At 38.1% G+C, this 17,500-nt stretch overlaps 2 protein-coding genes across 3 annotated transcripts in view; both read left to right on the plus strand.

The window, feature by feature from the left end:
- LOC308092556 (ras-related protein Rab-8B-like) overlaps positions 1 to 9,390 on the plus strand; it is a 15,121-nt gene extending 5,731 nt beyond the window's left edge. The window contains exons 2-8 of one of the 2 annotated variants that reach the window (XM_080438515.1): positions 1,360 to 1,420; positions 1,631 to 1,691; positions 1,954 to 2,031; positions 2,795 to 2,881; positions 3,419 to 3,484; positions 5,427 to 5,477; positions 8,782 to 9,390. In XM_080438515.1, coding sequence (XP_080294641.1) covers positions 1,360 to 1,420; positions 1,631 to 1,691; positions 1,954 to 2,031; positions 2,795 to 2,881; positions 3,419 to 3,484; positions 5,427 to 5,477; positions 8,782 to 8,883 — 506 coding nt within the window. In that variant the 3' untranslated portion in view covers positions 8,884 to 9,390. The remainder of the gene's footprint in view (positions 1 to 1,359; positions 1,421 to 1,630; positions 1,692 to 1,953; positions 2,032 to 2,794; positions 2,882 to 3,418; positions 3,485 to 5,426; positions 5,478 to 8,781) is intronic. The other variant, XM_080438516.1, reaches the window with a different exon arrangement.
- Positions 9,391 to 11,591: 2,201 nt separating this feature from the next.
- LOC308083794 (annexin A2-A-like) overlaps positions 11,592 to 17,500 on the plus strand; it is a 24,988-nt gene continuing 19,079 nt past the window's right edge. Inside the window, exons 1-3 of the mRNA XM_080426156.1 lie at positions 11,592 to 11,650; positions 16,188 to 16,244; positions 16,393 to 16,486. Coding sequence (XP_080282282.1) covers positions 16,194 to 16,244; positions 16,393 to 16,486 — 145 coding nt within the window. The 5' untranslated portion in view covers positions 11,592 to 11,650; positions 16,188 to 16,193. The remainder of the gene's footprint in view (positions 11,651 to 16,187; positions 16,245 to 16,392; positions 16,487 to 17,500) is intronic.

Raw genomic sequence — 17,500 nt, forward strand, 5'->3', positions numbered from 1 at the left:
CCAGGGGGTAATGGTAAACCGGATCCCCCTTCTCCTGTCGTATTCTAGAACAAAGCATTACTTTTCGAAGGGTAAACACAAAACTCTTTTGTTAATCAAGTCCAGGGACGGCAGTCTTTGTTTTCCCAGGCCCCTCTTTACACCCCAGGAATCTAGGACCAAATGCCTCTTTCATCTCTTTCCTGTTGACTCCACCTGGGAACACAGTTTTAGCATATGGCTTACGATAGATAATATTCACTATTTAATCATAAATGATTGTGTGCGAGATACTTCAATGCTTTTAAGAAACCTATGAAATTCCCCCAACAAACACACACGTCTTATTATGCTAGATGTGCTCCTGTTTCTGCTCAACATTGTAATATATTTTACCACTATAGACTATAATGTGTTTAGCATGAATGTTATAGCAAAATGTCATGATTCCCAAATCATACCCCATCAACCAAGACAGTTTATGGAAAATTATATTATTGAGCATTGGAACAAAACATTTATTTAATTTTTGAAATGTCCATAATGATTTCACGTAGGCCTACTACATTCACATATAGAATCTCAGTTTATCAGTTTTTAGAACATCTTATGGGGACAGAGCATAGAGTTAAAATCTAATATAATAATACAATATAATATAAGGGACAGAGCCCTCTATGTCTCGTCCGTCAGACTGCAGATGGACCGAGATGGACACTTCAGATATCTTCCCAAATCTCGCGAGAGTGTTTTGCTGGGATAGAGAAAAGTCGATAACAAAGTTGATTTTCTCCTAATTTGTGTCACAAAAAAAAGCCATTTTAGTATGAACATCGTGCATATTTTGTGTCTTGTGACGATCGGGTCCAATATTTAGTTCAGTGACCATGGAGCTAAAGAATGGTTCAGAAGCTGTGTTCACGTTCACTCTCCCATTGGAATCAATAGACTCCAACTTGCTTCCTGTCTCCTAAAAAGGTGTCCACCTACGTCACGCAGAAACGGGAAGTAAACCGGAGAATGCGACTCTTGCTATTTTCCTCTTGGCTACTACCCTTGAGGAACCCTGAGTCTGAGAAAACCCACAACGGTGAAGTGCCATCTAGTGGTCATTTGTGGGAACCCTATTTTCCACCTGGCTACATAAAGATATTTTGAAATATATTTTCGTGAACGGAAATGACGAACAGATGACAGCTTCTTGTCTCGTGTAGTTCCAGACTCTATGTAGCATTCAGAGATTGTGGAATAGTTGTCTGGCTACGGGACACTGTGTACTTCGTGTCTTATCGTATCTACTTCCTGTCTTATCTTATCTACTTCCTGTCTTATCTTATCTACTTCCTGTCTTATCTTATCTACTTCCTGTCTTATCTTAAGGCATCGACTTCAAGATCAGAACAATAGAACTGGATGGAAAGAAAATCAAACTCCAAATATGGTAAAATACTGTCTGTCTGTCTGTCTGTCTGTCTGTCTGTCTTTCTCTCTTTCTCATTCTGTGTATGTGCGTGTGTGCGTGTGCGTGTGCGTGTGCGTGGGTGCGCGTGTGCGTGGGCGTGTGTGTGCGTGTGCGTGTGCGTGTGTGTGTGTGTGTGTGTGTGTGTGTGTGTGTGTGTGTGTGTGTGTGTGTGTGTGTGTGTGTGTACAGGGACACTGCGGGTCAGGAGAGATTCAGAACCATCACAACAGCCTATTACAGAGGAGCCATGGTAAGACACACCCCCTTGCTTCTCACTGATTGGATTAAACTTGTATCCCATGGCACCAGCACTCCCCCCCCCCCATATATACTGTCTGTCTCTCCTACACTGTCTGTCTGTCTGTCTGTCTGTCTGTCTGTCTGTCTGTCTGTCTGTCTGTCTGTCTGTCTGTCTGTCTGTCTGTCTGTCTGTCTGTCTGTCTGTCTGTCTGTCTGTCTGTCCGTCCGTCCTACCCTGTCAGACTACAGAGGTGTGTTGTGATTGGTTGCAGGGCATCATGCTGGTCTATGACATCACCAATGAGAAGTCCTTTGACAACATCAAGAACTGGATCCGTAACATTGAAGAGGTACGATGACCATATATGGTATGATGGATTATGTACGATGACCATATATGGTATGATGGAATATGTACGATGACCATATATGGTATGATGGAATATGTACGATGACCATATATGGTATGATGGAATATGTACGATGACCATATATGGTATGATGGAATATGTACGATGACCATATATGGTATGATGGAATATGTACGATGACCATATATGGTATGATGGAATATGTACGATGACCATATATGGTATGATGGAATATGTACGATGACCATATATGGTATGATGGAATATGTACGATGACCATATATGGTATGATGGAATATGTACGATGACCATATATGGTATGATGGAATATGTACGATGACCATATATGGTATGATGGAATATGTACGATGACCATATATGGTATGATGGAATATGTACGATGACCATATATGCTATGATGGAATATGTACGATGACCATATATGGTATGATGGAATATGTACGATGACCATATATGGTATGATGGAATGTGTATGATACCATATATGGTATGATGGAATATGTATGATGACCATATATGGTATGATGGAATATGTACGATGACCATATATGGTATGATGGAATGTGTGCGATACCATATATGGTACGATGATTAGTGATGCGCGGGCCGACCCGTTACCCAGTTAACCCGTTAACCAGCATGCATCATGTTGTTATTTCTCCCAGCATGCATCATGTTTGTTATTTCTCCCAGCATGCATCATGTTTGTTATTTTTCCCAGCATGCATCAGCAGACGTGGAGCGCATGGTTCTGGGAAACAAGTCTGACATGAGAGACAGACAGGTTTCTAAAGAGAGAGGAGAGAAGGTATACCTGTCTGTCTGTCTGTCTGTCTGTCTATCTGTCTGTCTGCCTGAGTCACACCTAGTGTGAGTAAGCAGTGCTACTCTATTTGATGCTGACTCTGTTGGGTGTGTGTGTGTGTGTGTGTGTGTGTGTGTGTGTGTGTGTGTGTGTGTGTGTGTGTGTGTGTGTGTGTGTGTGTGTGTGTGTGTGTGTGTGTGTGCGCTTGCGTGCGTGCGTGCGTGTGTGTGTGTGTGTGTGTGTGTGTGTGTTTGCTTGTGTGCGTATGTGTGTGTGTGAGGGTGTTTGTGTGTGTGAGGTGTGTGTGTGTGTGTGTGTGTGTGTGTGTGTGTGTGTGTGTGTGTGTGTGTGTGTGTGTGTGTGTGCGCGTGCGTGCATATCTTTAATACATGTGTCTCACTGTCTCCTGTTTACAATTGAATATACAATATATATCTGTAATTAACCCTTTCATTACAGTTATCCATTTTAACCCTTTCATTACAGTTATCCATTTTAACCCTTTCATCACAGTTATCCATTTTAACCCTTCCATTACAGTTGGCCATTGACTACGGCATCAAGTTCTTAGAAACCAGCGCCAAGTCCAGCATCAACGTAGAAGAGGTGAGTGATGATGTCATAGTGTGATGTATGTCACTAGTGTGTAGGGTTGCCAACTTTCAGAAATGGAAATACGGGACACATGCACGCGCACAGCGAGTTTTTTTGATACTTTATTTCGGTTTTAGGGTTAGGGTTGTTAGGGTTATTTAATTCTTTTGGGGGAGCCAGCCCCCCAAACTCCTGAAATGCATAGAAATCTATGAAATCTAAATAAAAAAATCTATGAAATTTATATTAATTATATTGAATTATTATATATTAATTATATTATTTGTGTATTTATTAACTGTTAATCCATTATGAAGAATTCCATTTTCCAGATGAGCATAACAACATAAGAGTTATTCTTTAAATGGGCACACTATTTAATTATATTGATTAATATATATAAGAGTTATTCTTTAAATGGGCACACTATTTAATTATATTGATTAATATATATAAGAGTTATTCTTTAAATGGGCACACTATTTAATTATATTGATTAATATAAGAGTTATTCTTTAAATGGGCACACTATTTAATTATATTGATTAATATAAGAGTTATTCTTTAAATGGGCACACTATTTAATTATATTGATTAATATAAGAGTTATTCTTTAAATGGGCACACTATTTAATTATATTGATTAATATATATAAGAGTTATTCTTTAAATGGGCACACTATTTAATTATATTGATTAATATATATAAGAGTTATTCTTTAAATGGGCACACTATTTAATTATATTGATTAATATAAGAGTTATTCTTTAAATGGGCACACTATTTAATTATATTGATTAATATATATTAAATAAATGTTTATTTATTAGACTTTAAAAACTCAACATTAATAAATAATCAACCATATTAGTCTACTGAAATAGCCTAGACTATGCCCACATCAGCCAATATGTAGGCTGCCAGGGCAGGTAAACTGACATCTTGCTAAAAAACACAACCAGATAAATAAGATGTAATATCCCATACCGAATCGATCTCAGGAGATGTTTTAGTCATGAAGAACTGTGACCAGTACACTGTGCGCGCTGAACCGTGTTGTGACAGGCAGCGCAGGGCAGAACGTATCCTAGCAACGTGAAAGCGCTAACTCTCATTGGTCGTGTTATGAGTAATGAGCCAATGAGCTGCTGAGCGCACTCCCAGACAATAGCTTCATAGCCAGCGTTGCCAAGTCTGCTTATTTTCCGCAACTTCCCTGGAACAAAATTTGGCTTGTTTTTGGCTTGTTTTTGTAGGTCGGCCTGGCTCATTTCTCTCACTATACTTGGCAACACTGATTGACACCCGCAAGCTCTCACTCACACAGAGAAGAGACAGGACGGCTGCTCCGTCTCGTTTGTGTGTGAGTGTGAGTGAGAAATACTCTCTCTCATATAAAAATCGCGCCGTCATTCCACGACCCCAAAATACGGAACATAGTGCGTCCCCTAACAGTTCAATACGGAACACGTCTTTTAGTTTCCAAATAAGGAACGATTCCGTATTTTACGGGACGGTTGGCAACCCTACTAGTGTGATGTCACTGTGATGTCACTGTCTTCTTAATGACCACACTTCCTTTTTTATTAATGTGTCCTAATGTATGTTTTGTGTTTTATTCAACTATTTTTTGAATGATTGATTGATTGATTGATTGATTGAACACTTTATTAACAATTAAGTTGCAAAGCAGTAGAAGTACAATTACAGCAGGAATGTTTCCATTGTGGTCCTATGTATTCAATTCATCAGCAAGACATACAATACATACAATAATTTACAAACTTTGGTGGAAGAAGTACTCTTGTAGTAGTTGTTTTACTTAAGTAAAAGTATCAATACCACAATTTGGAAACACACAACACAACACAAAACAGGCCTTCTTCACTCTGGATAATATAACATAATAACATTTAATATATAATAAGGTTATTGTAATGGTTGTGTTTTCAGGCCTTCTTCACTCTGGCTCGAGACATTCTGATCAGACTCAACAGGAAGATGGTGAGTTTATATTATAACATTTATTATATAATAAGACATTCTGATCAGACTCAACAGGAAGATGGTGAGTTTATATTATAATAACATTTATTATATAATAAGACATTCTGATCAGACTCAACAGGAAGATGGTGAGTTTATATTATAATAACATTTAATATATAATAAGACATTCTGATCAGACTCAACAGGAAGATGGTGAGTTTATATTATAATAACATTTATTATATAATAAGACATTCTGATCAGACTCAACAGGAAGACGGTGAGTTTATATTATAATAACATTTATTATATAATAAGACATTCTGATCAGACTCAACAGGAAGATGGTGAGTTTATATTATAATAACATTTAATATATAATAAGACATTCTGATCAGACTCAACAGGAAGATGGTGAGTTTATATTATAATAACATTTAATATATAATAAGACATTCTGATCAGACTCAACAGGAAGATGGTGAGTTTATATTTCCATCGTTAAAATAAACTCATGTTGCAGAGAATAGGCCTGTTACCATAGCAACTGTCAGGGACCGAGTTGGTCGGAAGGAGAGACACAGGGAAACGTGGTTGTTGGTTTAAAATAAAGTTCATTTTTTTTGTATTTATTTCTCTTTCTTTTTGTGTTTCACTTCAAAATAATGGTTTAACAGATAACAGACAATAACTGTGCTCAAAATAAACAAAATAAACTAAATAACTAAACAGACTGAACAACACAACTGAAAACTGAACTAACCAGAATGACACAGGAGGTGGACATATATAGGGACGGGTCAGACCACTGTTAACACAAAAGGGGGAAAAGACAAAGACTACCATAGAAACACACACTCAAAACCCCTGCCCCACCCCATGGTACAGAGGGACTGTGGTGCAGTCCAATTTCTCCAGATTAGCTGTTAGATCTGGAGCAGCTGATCCCCATTGCTTTGGCCAGCCCATCATGTCCATATATGTCAGTCAGCACCTCCCACAGCACTGGTAACTCAAAGAAAACTCAGTCAAATCAAATGCAAATAAACTCATAGAAAAACAACTAAACAATAAACTGTTATTCAAATTGGTTGTGTGTGGTTATATTAGATGGCAAAAAATGTACTGAAAATAAACCAACTAAATTAGGGTGACCATATTCTGAATTCCCAAAAAGAGGACACCCAACGAATGCACGCGCGTGCGCGATTCTTTTTGCGGTTTTCCCCCGGATTTGTAACTTTTGGTTTTTTTTTTTTGGTACCTTAATTCGGTTAATTCTGGGCCTCTTTGAGGTACTGAAAAATATTGCTTTATAAATAATATATTTATTTATTTAAAGCATGTCTCCTCTGTTTGTTTCAGATAACAAAATAATCACAGCTTAATAATTCAGCTTTTTAACAAAATAAAATAACATCTCTCTCTCAACAAGTCTTATCTTAGAACAAGTGAGGTACCCCATTATTCAAAATAACCTCTCATGTCTATAATGTAAAAATGTAAAAAATGCCTCCAAACCTGTTAATTATAAACAAAAGAAAATAGAGAAGTAGACTGTTCTTCAATGTTATTGCTCATTCTTCAAAATATTGTCTCCTATGGCTAATGTAAAAAATATAAATAATGCCTCAACATTTAAACAAAAAGAAAAGAGAGGTAGATAACAAAATAATCACTCTCATACAAATATGCTCTATAATATTTCATGTTAAGTTCTGTATGAACATTCAGCTTTTAACAAAATAAGGTTACTCTCTCAAGTCTTAGACTTATCTTAGAACAAGTAAGGTACCCCATTATTATACATTATTATAGTCGGTCAATTTGGCAGAAGAAGTCTCGCCTTGCACAGCTTTCTTGTGCTTTGAAGTGGCAATATGGGCTTGCAGGTCTGACGAACCTTTATTTGCCACGGAGACATATGTTCCTGCTTTGCAAACAGTACACTCTGCTTCACATTTGTCACGACCCAGACGAAAACACGGGTACTTTTTGCGCATTTCATCTGTGAAGTTGCATTTGCGTTTCGGCATTTTCTCCACCTCTGTCTGTGTAACTTTTCTCAGTCGGTGAGCAATGAATGATAGGCAGCGCTGAGCGCGATGTATGCTGTGAGTGTGTGTGACTGTCTGTGTGTGTGTGTGTGTGTGTGTGTGTGTGTGTGTGTGTGTGTGTGTGTTTGGTCACGTGTGCCTCCAGCCTGTCAGCAGCTGTGTTGCCAAGTCTCGTGAGAGAAATAAGGACACATTCCTCCAAAACAAGCCATAAAAATAAGCTAATTTTTGTTTTTGAAGTTGCGGTAATTATTCGGACATGGCAACACTAACAACGTGAACAACTCGTTCGCAATTTACAAAACCGGGGTTACGGAAGTACCATAGTTAGTGCTTTCATTGTAAAAAAATAAATAAATCCCAAAACACCGGACATTTGAAGGATTTTATAAACCCCCCCCGGACAGGCCAGACAGCACCCCAAAAGAGGACATGTCCGGGTAAAAGAGGACGTATGGTCACCCTAACTAAATAAATAAACCAAAAGTAATCACCATACAATATCGGCTCAATGTGTGGCTGCTGAGTCAGCCATCACAGCAACACAAACTCACCATGTGATAATAATAATAATCTTTATTAGTATAGCGCTTTTTAAAAACACGTTTACAAAGTGCTTCACAACACAACCCACAACACAACCCCAGAGAGTGTGGGGAAAGCAAAAAACAGAAAAACAAGACACAGACAGTTCATTTAACAAATACAACAGCAAGAAAGCAGAAAACAACAATAGAGGCCATACAATGGAGTCCTCAGATTGGTCTAGAGCTCTAGTTATGATCACAATAACCATATTAATCACAATGTAAGAACAATAAGAAATGACTGAAAGGTGTCGTGTCTGTCTCTCACGTGTCATAACTCTGTGGAACACTTAAAAACAAGATGATAGATAATTATAAAAAACATACAACCCTTCTGTATGATGATATATATATATATATATATATATATATATGTATGTATGTATATATATATATATAAATATATATATATATATATATATATATATATATATATATATATATATATATACGTATATATATATATATATATATATATATATATATATATATATATATATATATATATATATATATATAGCTGTACTGTATACTTGTACAGTACAGATAACTGTATACTTGTACAGTACAGATAACGTATTATAGTATAACACGTACAAGTAAAGTACCTTGTCCTTGTACTTTGTTTCTTCTTCAGGTTTAACCAGAATGTATATTACCTTCATTTTGTTGCAGCATGACAACCATCCACCAGGTGGAGCCGGAGGGCCAGTGAGGATCACAGAGAGACCAGAGAGGAAGAAGAAGAGAGGCTTCTTTCGCTGTGCGTTGCCATAGCAACGCCTCCTGCGTCCGTCTTCTCTTCCCAGCTCACTCTGACCTCTGCTGACCTCTGCTGGTCACTGCCAGGACTGCACACAAAGCCATATATCTCTCTGTTGTCAGGCAGAAACCAGCTCTGTCCAAATATTAGCTTTTCAGGACAATTTACCAGGTCAAGGAAGACATGGTAATCTCTCTAGAATATTAAACTAGATTACTGTAATCCTGTACTCTGGTCTCAGTAGATTACTGTAATCCTGTACTCTGGTCTCAGTAGATTACTGTAATCCTGTACTCTGGTCTCAGTAGATTACTGTAATCCTGTACTCTGGTCTCAGTAGATTACTGTACTGGTAATCTCTCTAGAATATGAAACAAATATCCCATCAGTCCATATTCTGTGACACCTGTTGCTCTGTTGTAAACAAAATCATTGTTTTTGCATTATAGTTTGTTTGATTCCAAGCACTTTGTAACATTGTTCAAAACAATTGCTATACAAATAAAGTTTATTATAATTATTATGATTATTATAATTATTATGATTATGGACAAACCAGGGAGTTCAGTTTTATTATTAATGAGTTTAAGTTTCAGAAATAAATGAAAACATTGACAGCCAGTTCATCCAATCAGCTGCTGATTAGGAACACTGTGTGGACATCTTGGGTGGATTGTTGGAATACTGTGATTGGTTGATTTGAAATAGAAGGGGTGGAGCTAGTAGAGAAGGGGTGGAGCTAGTAGAGAAGGGGTGGGGCTAGTAGAGAAGAGGTGGAGCTAGTAGAGAAGAGGTGGAGCTAGTATAAAAGGGGTGGAGCTAGTATTAAAAGGAATGGAGGCTGTTTGTGTCTCCATTTATTGAAGTTTCTTAGGTCTTGTTGATCTGGTTTATATTCTTGTTTTCCTGGAATCAATTCAAACCTTTAAGATGAAAATGAGCCTCGTCTGTTTAATAATAATATAACATTATTATATATGTAATAATATATAAATATAACTCATAAATGTCTGTTTAATAATAATATAACATTATTATATATTTTATAATATATAAATATAACTCATAAATGTCTGTTTAATAATAACATAACATTGTTATATATTTTATAATATATAAATAAAACTCATAAACGTCTGTTTAATAATAATATAACATTATTACATATTTTATAATATATAAATAAAACTCATAAACGTCTGTTTAATAATAATATAACATTATTATATATTTTATAATATATAAATATAACTCATAAATGTCTGTTTAATAATAATATAACATTATTACATATTTTATAATATATAAATAAAACTCATAAACGTCTGTTTAATAATAATATAACATTATTATATATTTAATAATATATAAATATAACTCATAAACGTCTGTTTAAAAATATTATAACATTATTATATATTTAATAATATATAAATAAACTCAATCTGTTCTGCTGGCTTTATGCCATGTTGCATCTTCAGGACTCTGACAGGTAAGGGAACATTGGCGCCACCCAGTGGAGCAGCCTGGACACTGCAACTAAACTGAATTTAAACCTTTATTAAAGTAAATAATGTTTGATGATGGAAAATCTCTATTGACTTTATAACTGTATGATTACTATTATTACTTTATTATTGATGACTTTATTATTATGACTTTATTATTATTACTTTATTATTATGAAAAGTGTTTATTTATGGGAGGACAGTGACAGAGGGATTTGAGGGAGTGAGTGAGAAAGTCGTCACCTTGCTAAACTAAGGTCATTTTTTGAGGAAAATGTTATTTTTGCCTGTCAGTCAGCTCCTCATGACACTGGGTTAGGGTAACTAACTAACCCTAACCCTAAGTCAGCTCCTCATGACACTGGGTTAGGGTAACTAACTAACCTAACCCTCAGTCAGCTCCTCATGACACTGGGTTAGGGTAACTAACTAACCCTAACCCTCAGTCAGCTCCTCATGACACTGGGTTAGGGTAACTAACTAACCTAACCCTCAGTCAGCTCCTCATGACACTGGGTTAGGGTAACTAACTAACCCTAACCCTCAGTCAGCTCCTCATGACACTGGGTTAGGGTAACTAACTAACCCTTAACCCTAAGTCAGCTCCTCATGACACTGGCCACCTCTGGTAAAATCTCCTAAATGAAAAGGATCATGCTGTTCACTCACCTTTTAGTATAATGGTCTATAACTCCTTAGTGTGACCGAGGCCAAAATAGGCTTTTTTTTTGGGCCTAAGTCACTTGTTTTTGTGACTTGAACTGTGAAAGAATTGGCAAAGGATTTTGACTCATACATATGTGTATATGTAGATATAGAGAGAGAACATGTTTAAAATAAAGTAATAAAGTAATAGAGTATAAATAATATATGTATATATGTAGATATAGAGAGAGAACATGTTTAAAATAAAGTAATAAAGTAATAGAGTATAAATAATATATGTATATATGTAGATATAGAGAGAGAACATGTTTAAAATAAAGTAATAAAGTAATAAAGTAATAAAGTAATAAAGTAATAAAGTAATAGAGTAAAGCATGATGATCCAGAGCAGTGATGTAAGGAAAGGGTTAACGAGTTGAAGGAAGGAGTGTCCAGAACACACACACACACACACACACACACACACACACACACACACACACACACACACACACACACACACACACACACACACACACACACACACACAGTGAGTCACACACAGCTATAAAAGCGTCGGTCCCTCCCTGGAAACTCTGCATAACGCAACAGAACTACACACTGCAAGGTAAGACACTGTGTGTGTGTGTGTGTGTGTGTGTGTGTGTGTGTGTGTGTGTGTGTGTGTGTGTGTGTGTGTGTGTGTGTGTGTGTGTGTGTGTGTGTGTGTGTGTGTGTGGTGGAAGTAGTGCTAATCTAAAAATACTGTTACCAGTAAAAAGCCTGACACGTTCAAACTGTAACTATAAGAACAGGTTTTGGCATCAAAATATACTTAAAGTATCAAAAGTTAAAGTACAAAAATGTTTGATCTACAAGCTGGGCTATTTTCTTATGTGTAAAATAGGGCTGAAGGGGTTAATGTATGTTTTATAATTTATATCTGAAAAGTAACTGAAGTTTTCATAGAATTGTAGTGGAGTAGAAGTAAAAGTAAAGTAAACTTTGTACTTAAGTGCAGTACTTGAGTAAATGTACTTAGTTACTTTACACCACTGTGTGTGCATGAATGAATGAATGAACATCTTTATCTCCATAAAGAAACTGTTTGTTTTATTGTTCATTAATGCCTTCATTACTTCATCATGAAAGAATGTTGCTTAAAAGTAACGGAAATAGCAGATCTACAAGCTCACAACGTGTCACACCGTGACACGTTGTGAGCTTGTAGATCTGCTATGTGTGTGGGATGATACAGTAAGCTAGGCTAACCGCTAACTATCAGCCCTTATTTATAAGTATTAATCAATCAAAGTTGAGAGGTCGTTAAATCTGTGGGCGTGGTTATCTGGAATGACACCCTGGCTGCGCTGTGATTGGTCAATATACACGCTGACTTGGAATGTAGCGGGGAGATATGACTGTGCCTGCGCGCGCACACACACACACACACACACACACACACACACACACACACACACACACACACACACACACACACACACACACACACACACACAGTACTGTATCATTTGTGTCCACTGTAATCATGTTGCTATAGCAACATAACAGTAAACACCACACATCTCAAGGCAGATATTGTACTTTTATTAAAAAAACTCTAGAGTTACTTTGTAGATTGTGATTATTATTAAAAAACATACATTAAGCACTTTATTTTATACTTCAGCTGTTCTTAACAACTACTAGCTGTTATCTCTGTTCCTTATTCACTCTTTCACACACACACACACACACACACACACACACACACACACACACACACACAACACACACACACACACACACACACACACACACACACACACACACACACACACAGAGGGTGCCAGTTTGTTATTGATTTAACATTCCACACTTATTTGATCACGTGTCACAATCAGTGTGAGAGAGAGAGAGAGAGAGAGAGAGAGAGAGAGAGAGAGAGAGAGAGAGAGAGAGAGGGGGGAGGGAGGGAGGGAGAGAGAGAGAGGGGGGAGGGAGAGAGGGAGAGAGGGGAGAGAGAGAGAGGGGGGGAGAGAGGGAGAGAGGGGGAGAGAGAGAGAGAGGGGGGAGGGAGAGAGGGAGAGAGGGGAGAGAGAGAGAGGGGGGAGAGAGGGAGAGAGGGGGAGAGAGTGAGAGAGAGAGAGATAGAGGGGGGGGAGAGGGAGAGAGAGAGAGAGAGAGAGTGAGGGGGGGAGACAGACACAGAGAGAACCACCCATCATAAAACTCAGTGATTGTAGCTTTATATCTCTGCTATCTGCTGTCAATAAAAGTGTAATCTGATATTCATAAATATGCTGCTGTGTGAGTCATAAGCATGACAACATGGTTACCATGACAACATGGTTCTGTTGGCTTCATGGTTCAGAGTCCATTCATAAAGTAATAATAATAATAATAATATCTAGAGAACAGGAAGTCCCTCCTATAAATAAAAAACATCACATTGATGCACCTGGTCGTATCATCAGTGTTGTAGCCTGGGGTCATCGGGTGTTTCGGGTCTCTCAACATACACCCTCACCCAGGTGACCCTGAGGGGTTGATCAAGCCCCGACTTATGTCCCAGTAGCTACTGTACCCACGGTCAGTCCTCTGAGGGAAAGACAGACTTATGTCCCAGTAGCTACTGTACCCACGGTCAGTCCTCTGAGGGAAAGACAGACTTATGTCCCAGTAGCTACTGTACCCACAGTCAGTCCTCTGAGGGAAAGACAGACTTACGTCCCAGTAGCTACTGTACCCACAGTCAGTCCTCTGAGGGAAAGACAGACTTATGTCCCAGTAGCTACTGTACCCACGGTCAGTCCTCTGAGGGAAAGACAGACTTATGTCCCAGTAGCTACTGTACCCACGGTCAGTCCTCTGAGGGAAAGACAGACTTATGTCCCAGTATCTACTGTACCCACGGTCAGTCCTCTGAGGGAAAGACAGACTTATGTCCCAGTAGCTACTGTACCCACGGTCAGTCCTCTGAGGGAAAGACAGACTTATGTCCCAGTAGCTACTGTACCCACGGTCAGTCCTCTGAGGGAAAGACAGACTTATGTCCCAGTAGCTACTGTACCCACGGTCAGTCCTCTGAGGGAAAGACAGACTTATGTCCCAGTATCTACTGTACCCACGGTCAGTCCTCTGAGGGAAAGACAGACTTATGTCCCAGTATCTACTGTACCCACGGTCAGTCCTCTGAGGGAAAGACAGACTTATGTCCCAGTATCTACTGTACCCACGGTCAGTCCTCTGAGGGAAAGACAGACAGGGCCCCTCAGTCCGCTTCTCCAGAACTACTCTCTCTGCTGGGACTGGGAGAGGCTCTGACACGTGGAGGGACTAGGCTCTGTGGATGGCCTCCTGGCCGGGCTCCTCCTTCGTCTCACCAGGTCCAGGACCTGAGCGTTGCACCAGACTCACCCCCCCCCCCCCCCCCCCCCCGTTCCAAACATTTCATTCTGGAGTGAAGGTTTCTTGGGCCGTGGTGGTACTGCAGGCTCCACTTGTGGCTTGCTTGAAAGGCCTTCCTAAAGGTGGGTTTGTTGGGCTTCTTCCTCACTGAACACACAGGCTGGGGCGTTAACCCATACTATTCATTCATAAAGTTACGACAATAATATCTAGAGTGCTAACAGGAAGTCCCTCCTATTCATTCATAAGGTATGGAAGAGTTGTTCACGAAGACTGAGCAGAAGGTTACATATGTCTGTGGAGACTATAATATAGATCTTCTTAATCCTAATAAATATATATTAATTGATGACTTTATAGCTGCAATGTATAGTATGAGCCTATATCCTATTATAACACAGCCTAGTAGAATAACATCTCATTCAGCTACTATAACAGATAATATATTTACAAATAATATGGAGGATAATATAATGAGTGGATTACTTATTAATGATATCAGTGATCATCTGCCAGTCTTCGTGATTTATGACTGTGGCCATAGCAAGAGAATATAACTAGATATAAGAGATTGAGAACTGAAAAAGCTCTAAATGCTTTCAATAGGGAATTACTAGCTCAAGACTGGAAGAACGTATATGAAACAGAGGATGTAGATCTAGCCTATGATAAAAAAAAAAAATCCAAAGCAAAAATGCAGGAGGAACACAAATTGTAATGATAAGCCCTGGATTACAAGGGGATTGTCAAATGCATGTAAAAAGAAGAATACCTTATATAGAGATTTCATAAAATATAGAACTAGAGATAAAGAAATTAAATATAAAAAATATAAAAATAAACTAATGGATATTATTAGGAATGTAAGAAAGATTATTTTAATAAATTATTAGACAAAAACACAAATAATATCAAGGGTACACGGAAAATATTAAATAGCGTTATTAGGAATAAAACATACTCTAACTATATTGATCATATTGTTGACAAGGAAAAGACCATTAACAACATGAATGAGGTGGTTGAGGGGTTAAATTAGTTCTTTGTGAGTATAGGACCCAAACTGGCAAAGGAAATAACCCCGCCCCAAATGGGAGGTGCTCAATATTTTGTTGAAAGTAACGCAGACACCATCTTGAATGTTACAATGACACTAATGAAGGCTCTGTTCCATTCTGGTTGTTACAATGACACTAATGAAGGCTCTGTTCCATTCTGGTTGTTACAATGATACTAATGAAGGCTCTGTTCCATTCTGGTTGTTACAATGATACTAATGAAGGCTCTGTTCCATTCTGGTTGTTACAATGATACTAATGAAGGCTCTGTTCCATTCTGGTTGTTACAATGATACTAATGAAGGCTCTGTTCCATTCTGGTTGTTACAATGATACTAATGAAGGCTCTGTTCCATTCTGGTTGTTACAATGACACTAATGAAGGCTCTGTTCCATTCTGGTTGTTACAATGACACTAATGAAGGCTCTGTTCCATTCTGGTTGTTACAATGACACTAATGAAGGCTCTGTTCCATTCTGGTTGTTACAATGACACTAATGAAGGCTCTGTGCTACACTAAATGGAACAGAGCCTTGCTCACATATAATATATATATATATTTTTTTTTTGTGTTTTTAGAAACCTTATTTTTGTGTATCTGTCTCTCTCTCTCTCTCTCTCTCTCTCTCTCTCTCTCTCTCTCTCTCTCTCTCTCTCTCTCTCTCTCTCTCTCTCTCTCTCTCTCTCTCTCACAGTGAATCATGTCTCTGGTATCAGAGTTTCTGGGACAACTGACCCTGAGCTATGGAGGCGTGAGTGTTAATACTCTATTTCTATTACTATCGATACGCTATATGCTTTATAACACATTTATAATGTATTTTAATGTATTTAAAAGACATTATTTGTATTTTAATCTATTTAAAAGACATTATTTGTATTTTCATGTATTTCTAACAGGAAGCAGAGCCTATATTTCCTACTGTAGTTCCGGTTAGAGACTTTGACGCGGCTAAAGATGCTGCTAGACTGGACACTGCTGTGAAGACCAAAGGTTACACACCAAACACACGTACTGTGTTACTGATAGAAGCGGTTGGCAACAGCCTCGACACACTGACTCACCTTCCTGTGTGTGTGTGTGTGTGTGTGTGTGTGTGTGTGTGTGTGTGTGTGTGTGTGTGTGTGTGTGTGTGTGTGTGTGTGTGTGTGTGTGTGTGTGTGTGTATGTGTGTGTGTGTGTGTGTGTGTGTGTGTGTGTGTGTGTGTGTGTGTGTGTTTCATTCACAACACGCCCAGTAAAGTAAATGTTCTGATAAGGTTCTGTCCCACAGTAAGAGCTGATGCACGTCTATAGTTGATTTTTATACTATTCTAACAAATTGAGTGCAGCATGTGTGTGCGTCTGTATGTACATATATATATATATATATATATATATATATATATATATATATATATATGTTATATATGTTATTATATATATATATATTATTATATATTGCACTTTTACCTTAGCGCTAGGTATACTCTTGGTTGCTTGTTTTTGCAGAAAATGCACTAAAGACTTCTGGTGATTAGTAGTTTTCGTTCCCTACCTATGTTGAATACACTTATTGTAAGTCGCTTTGGATAAAAGCGTCTGCTAAATGACTGTAATGTAATGTAAACGACCATAGTTTTACAATGAGCTGCAGTCAAAGGTCTTGTAAGAGATAAGGAATTCATTTAATCAGTTTGATGAAGCAATCACTAAGCAATATTAAATGCACACACACACACACACACTCACGCACACACACACCCACCCACCCACCCACGCACGCACGCACGCACGCACGCACGCACGCACGCACGCACGCACGCACGCACGCACGCACGCACGCACACACACACACACACACACACACACACACACACACACACACACACACACACACACACACACACACACACACACACACACACACACACAGAGGGATCTTTGCAGTGAAGTTGTTGCATAATGTTAATTTGAAAGTTAATGGAATTTAGAACAAGGTTCAGATAAACGTCCAGAGGGAGAACA

The sequence above is a fragment of the Gymnoscopelus braueri genome, assembly GCF_963280865.1.
Source record: "Gymnoscopelus braueri genome assembly, chromosome: 1".
Taxonomy (NCBI): domain Eukaryota; kingdom Metazoa; phylum Chordata; class Actinopteri; order Myctophiformes; family Myctophidae; genus Gymnoscopelus; species Gymnoscopelus braueri.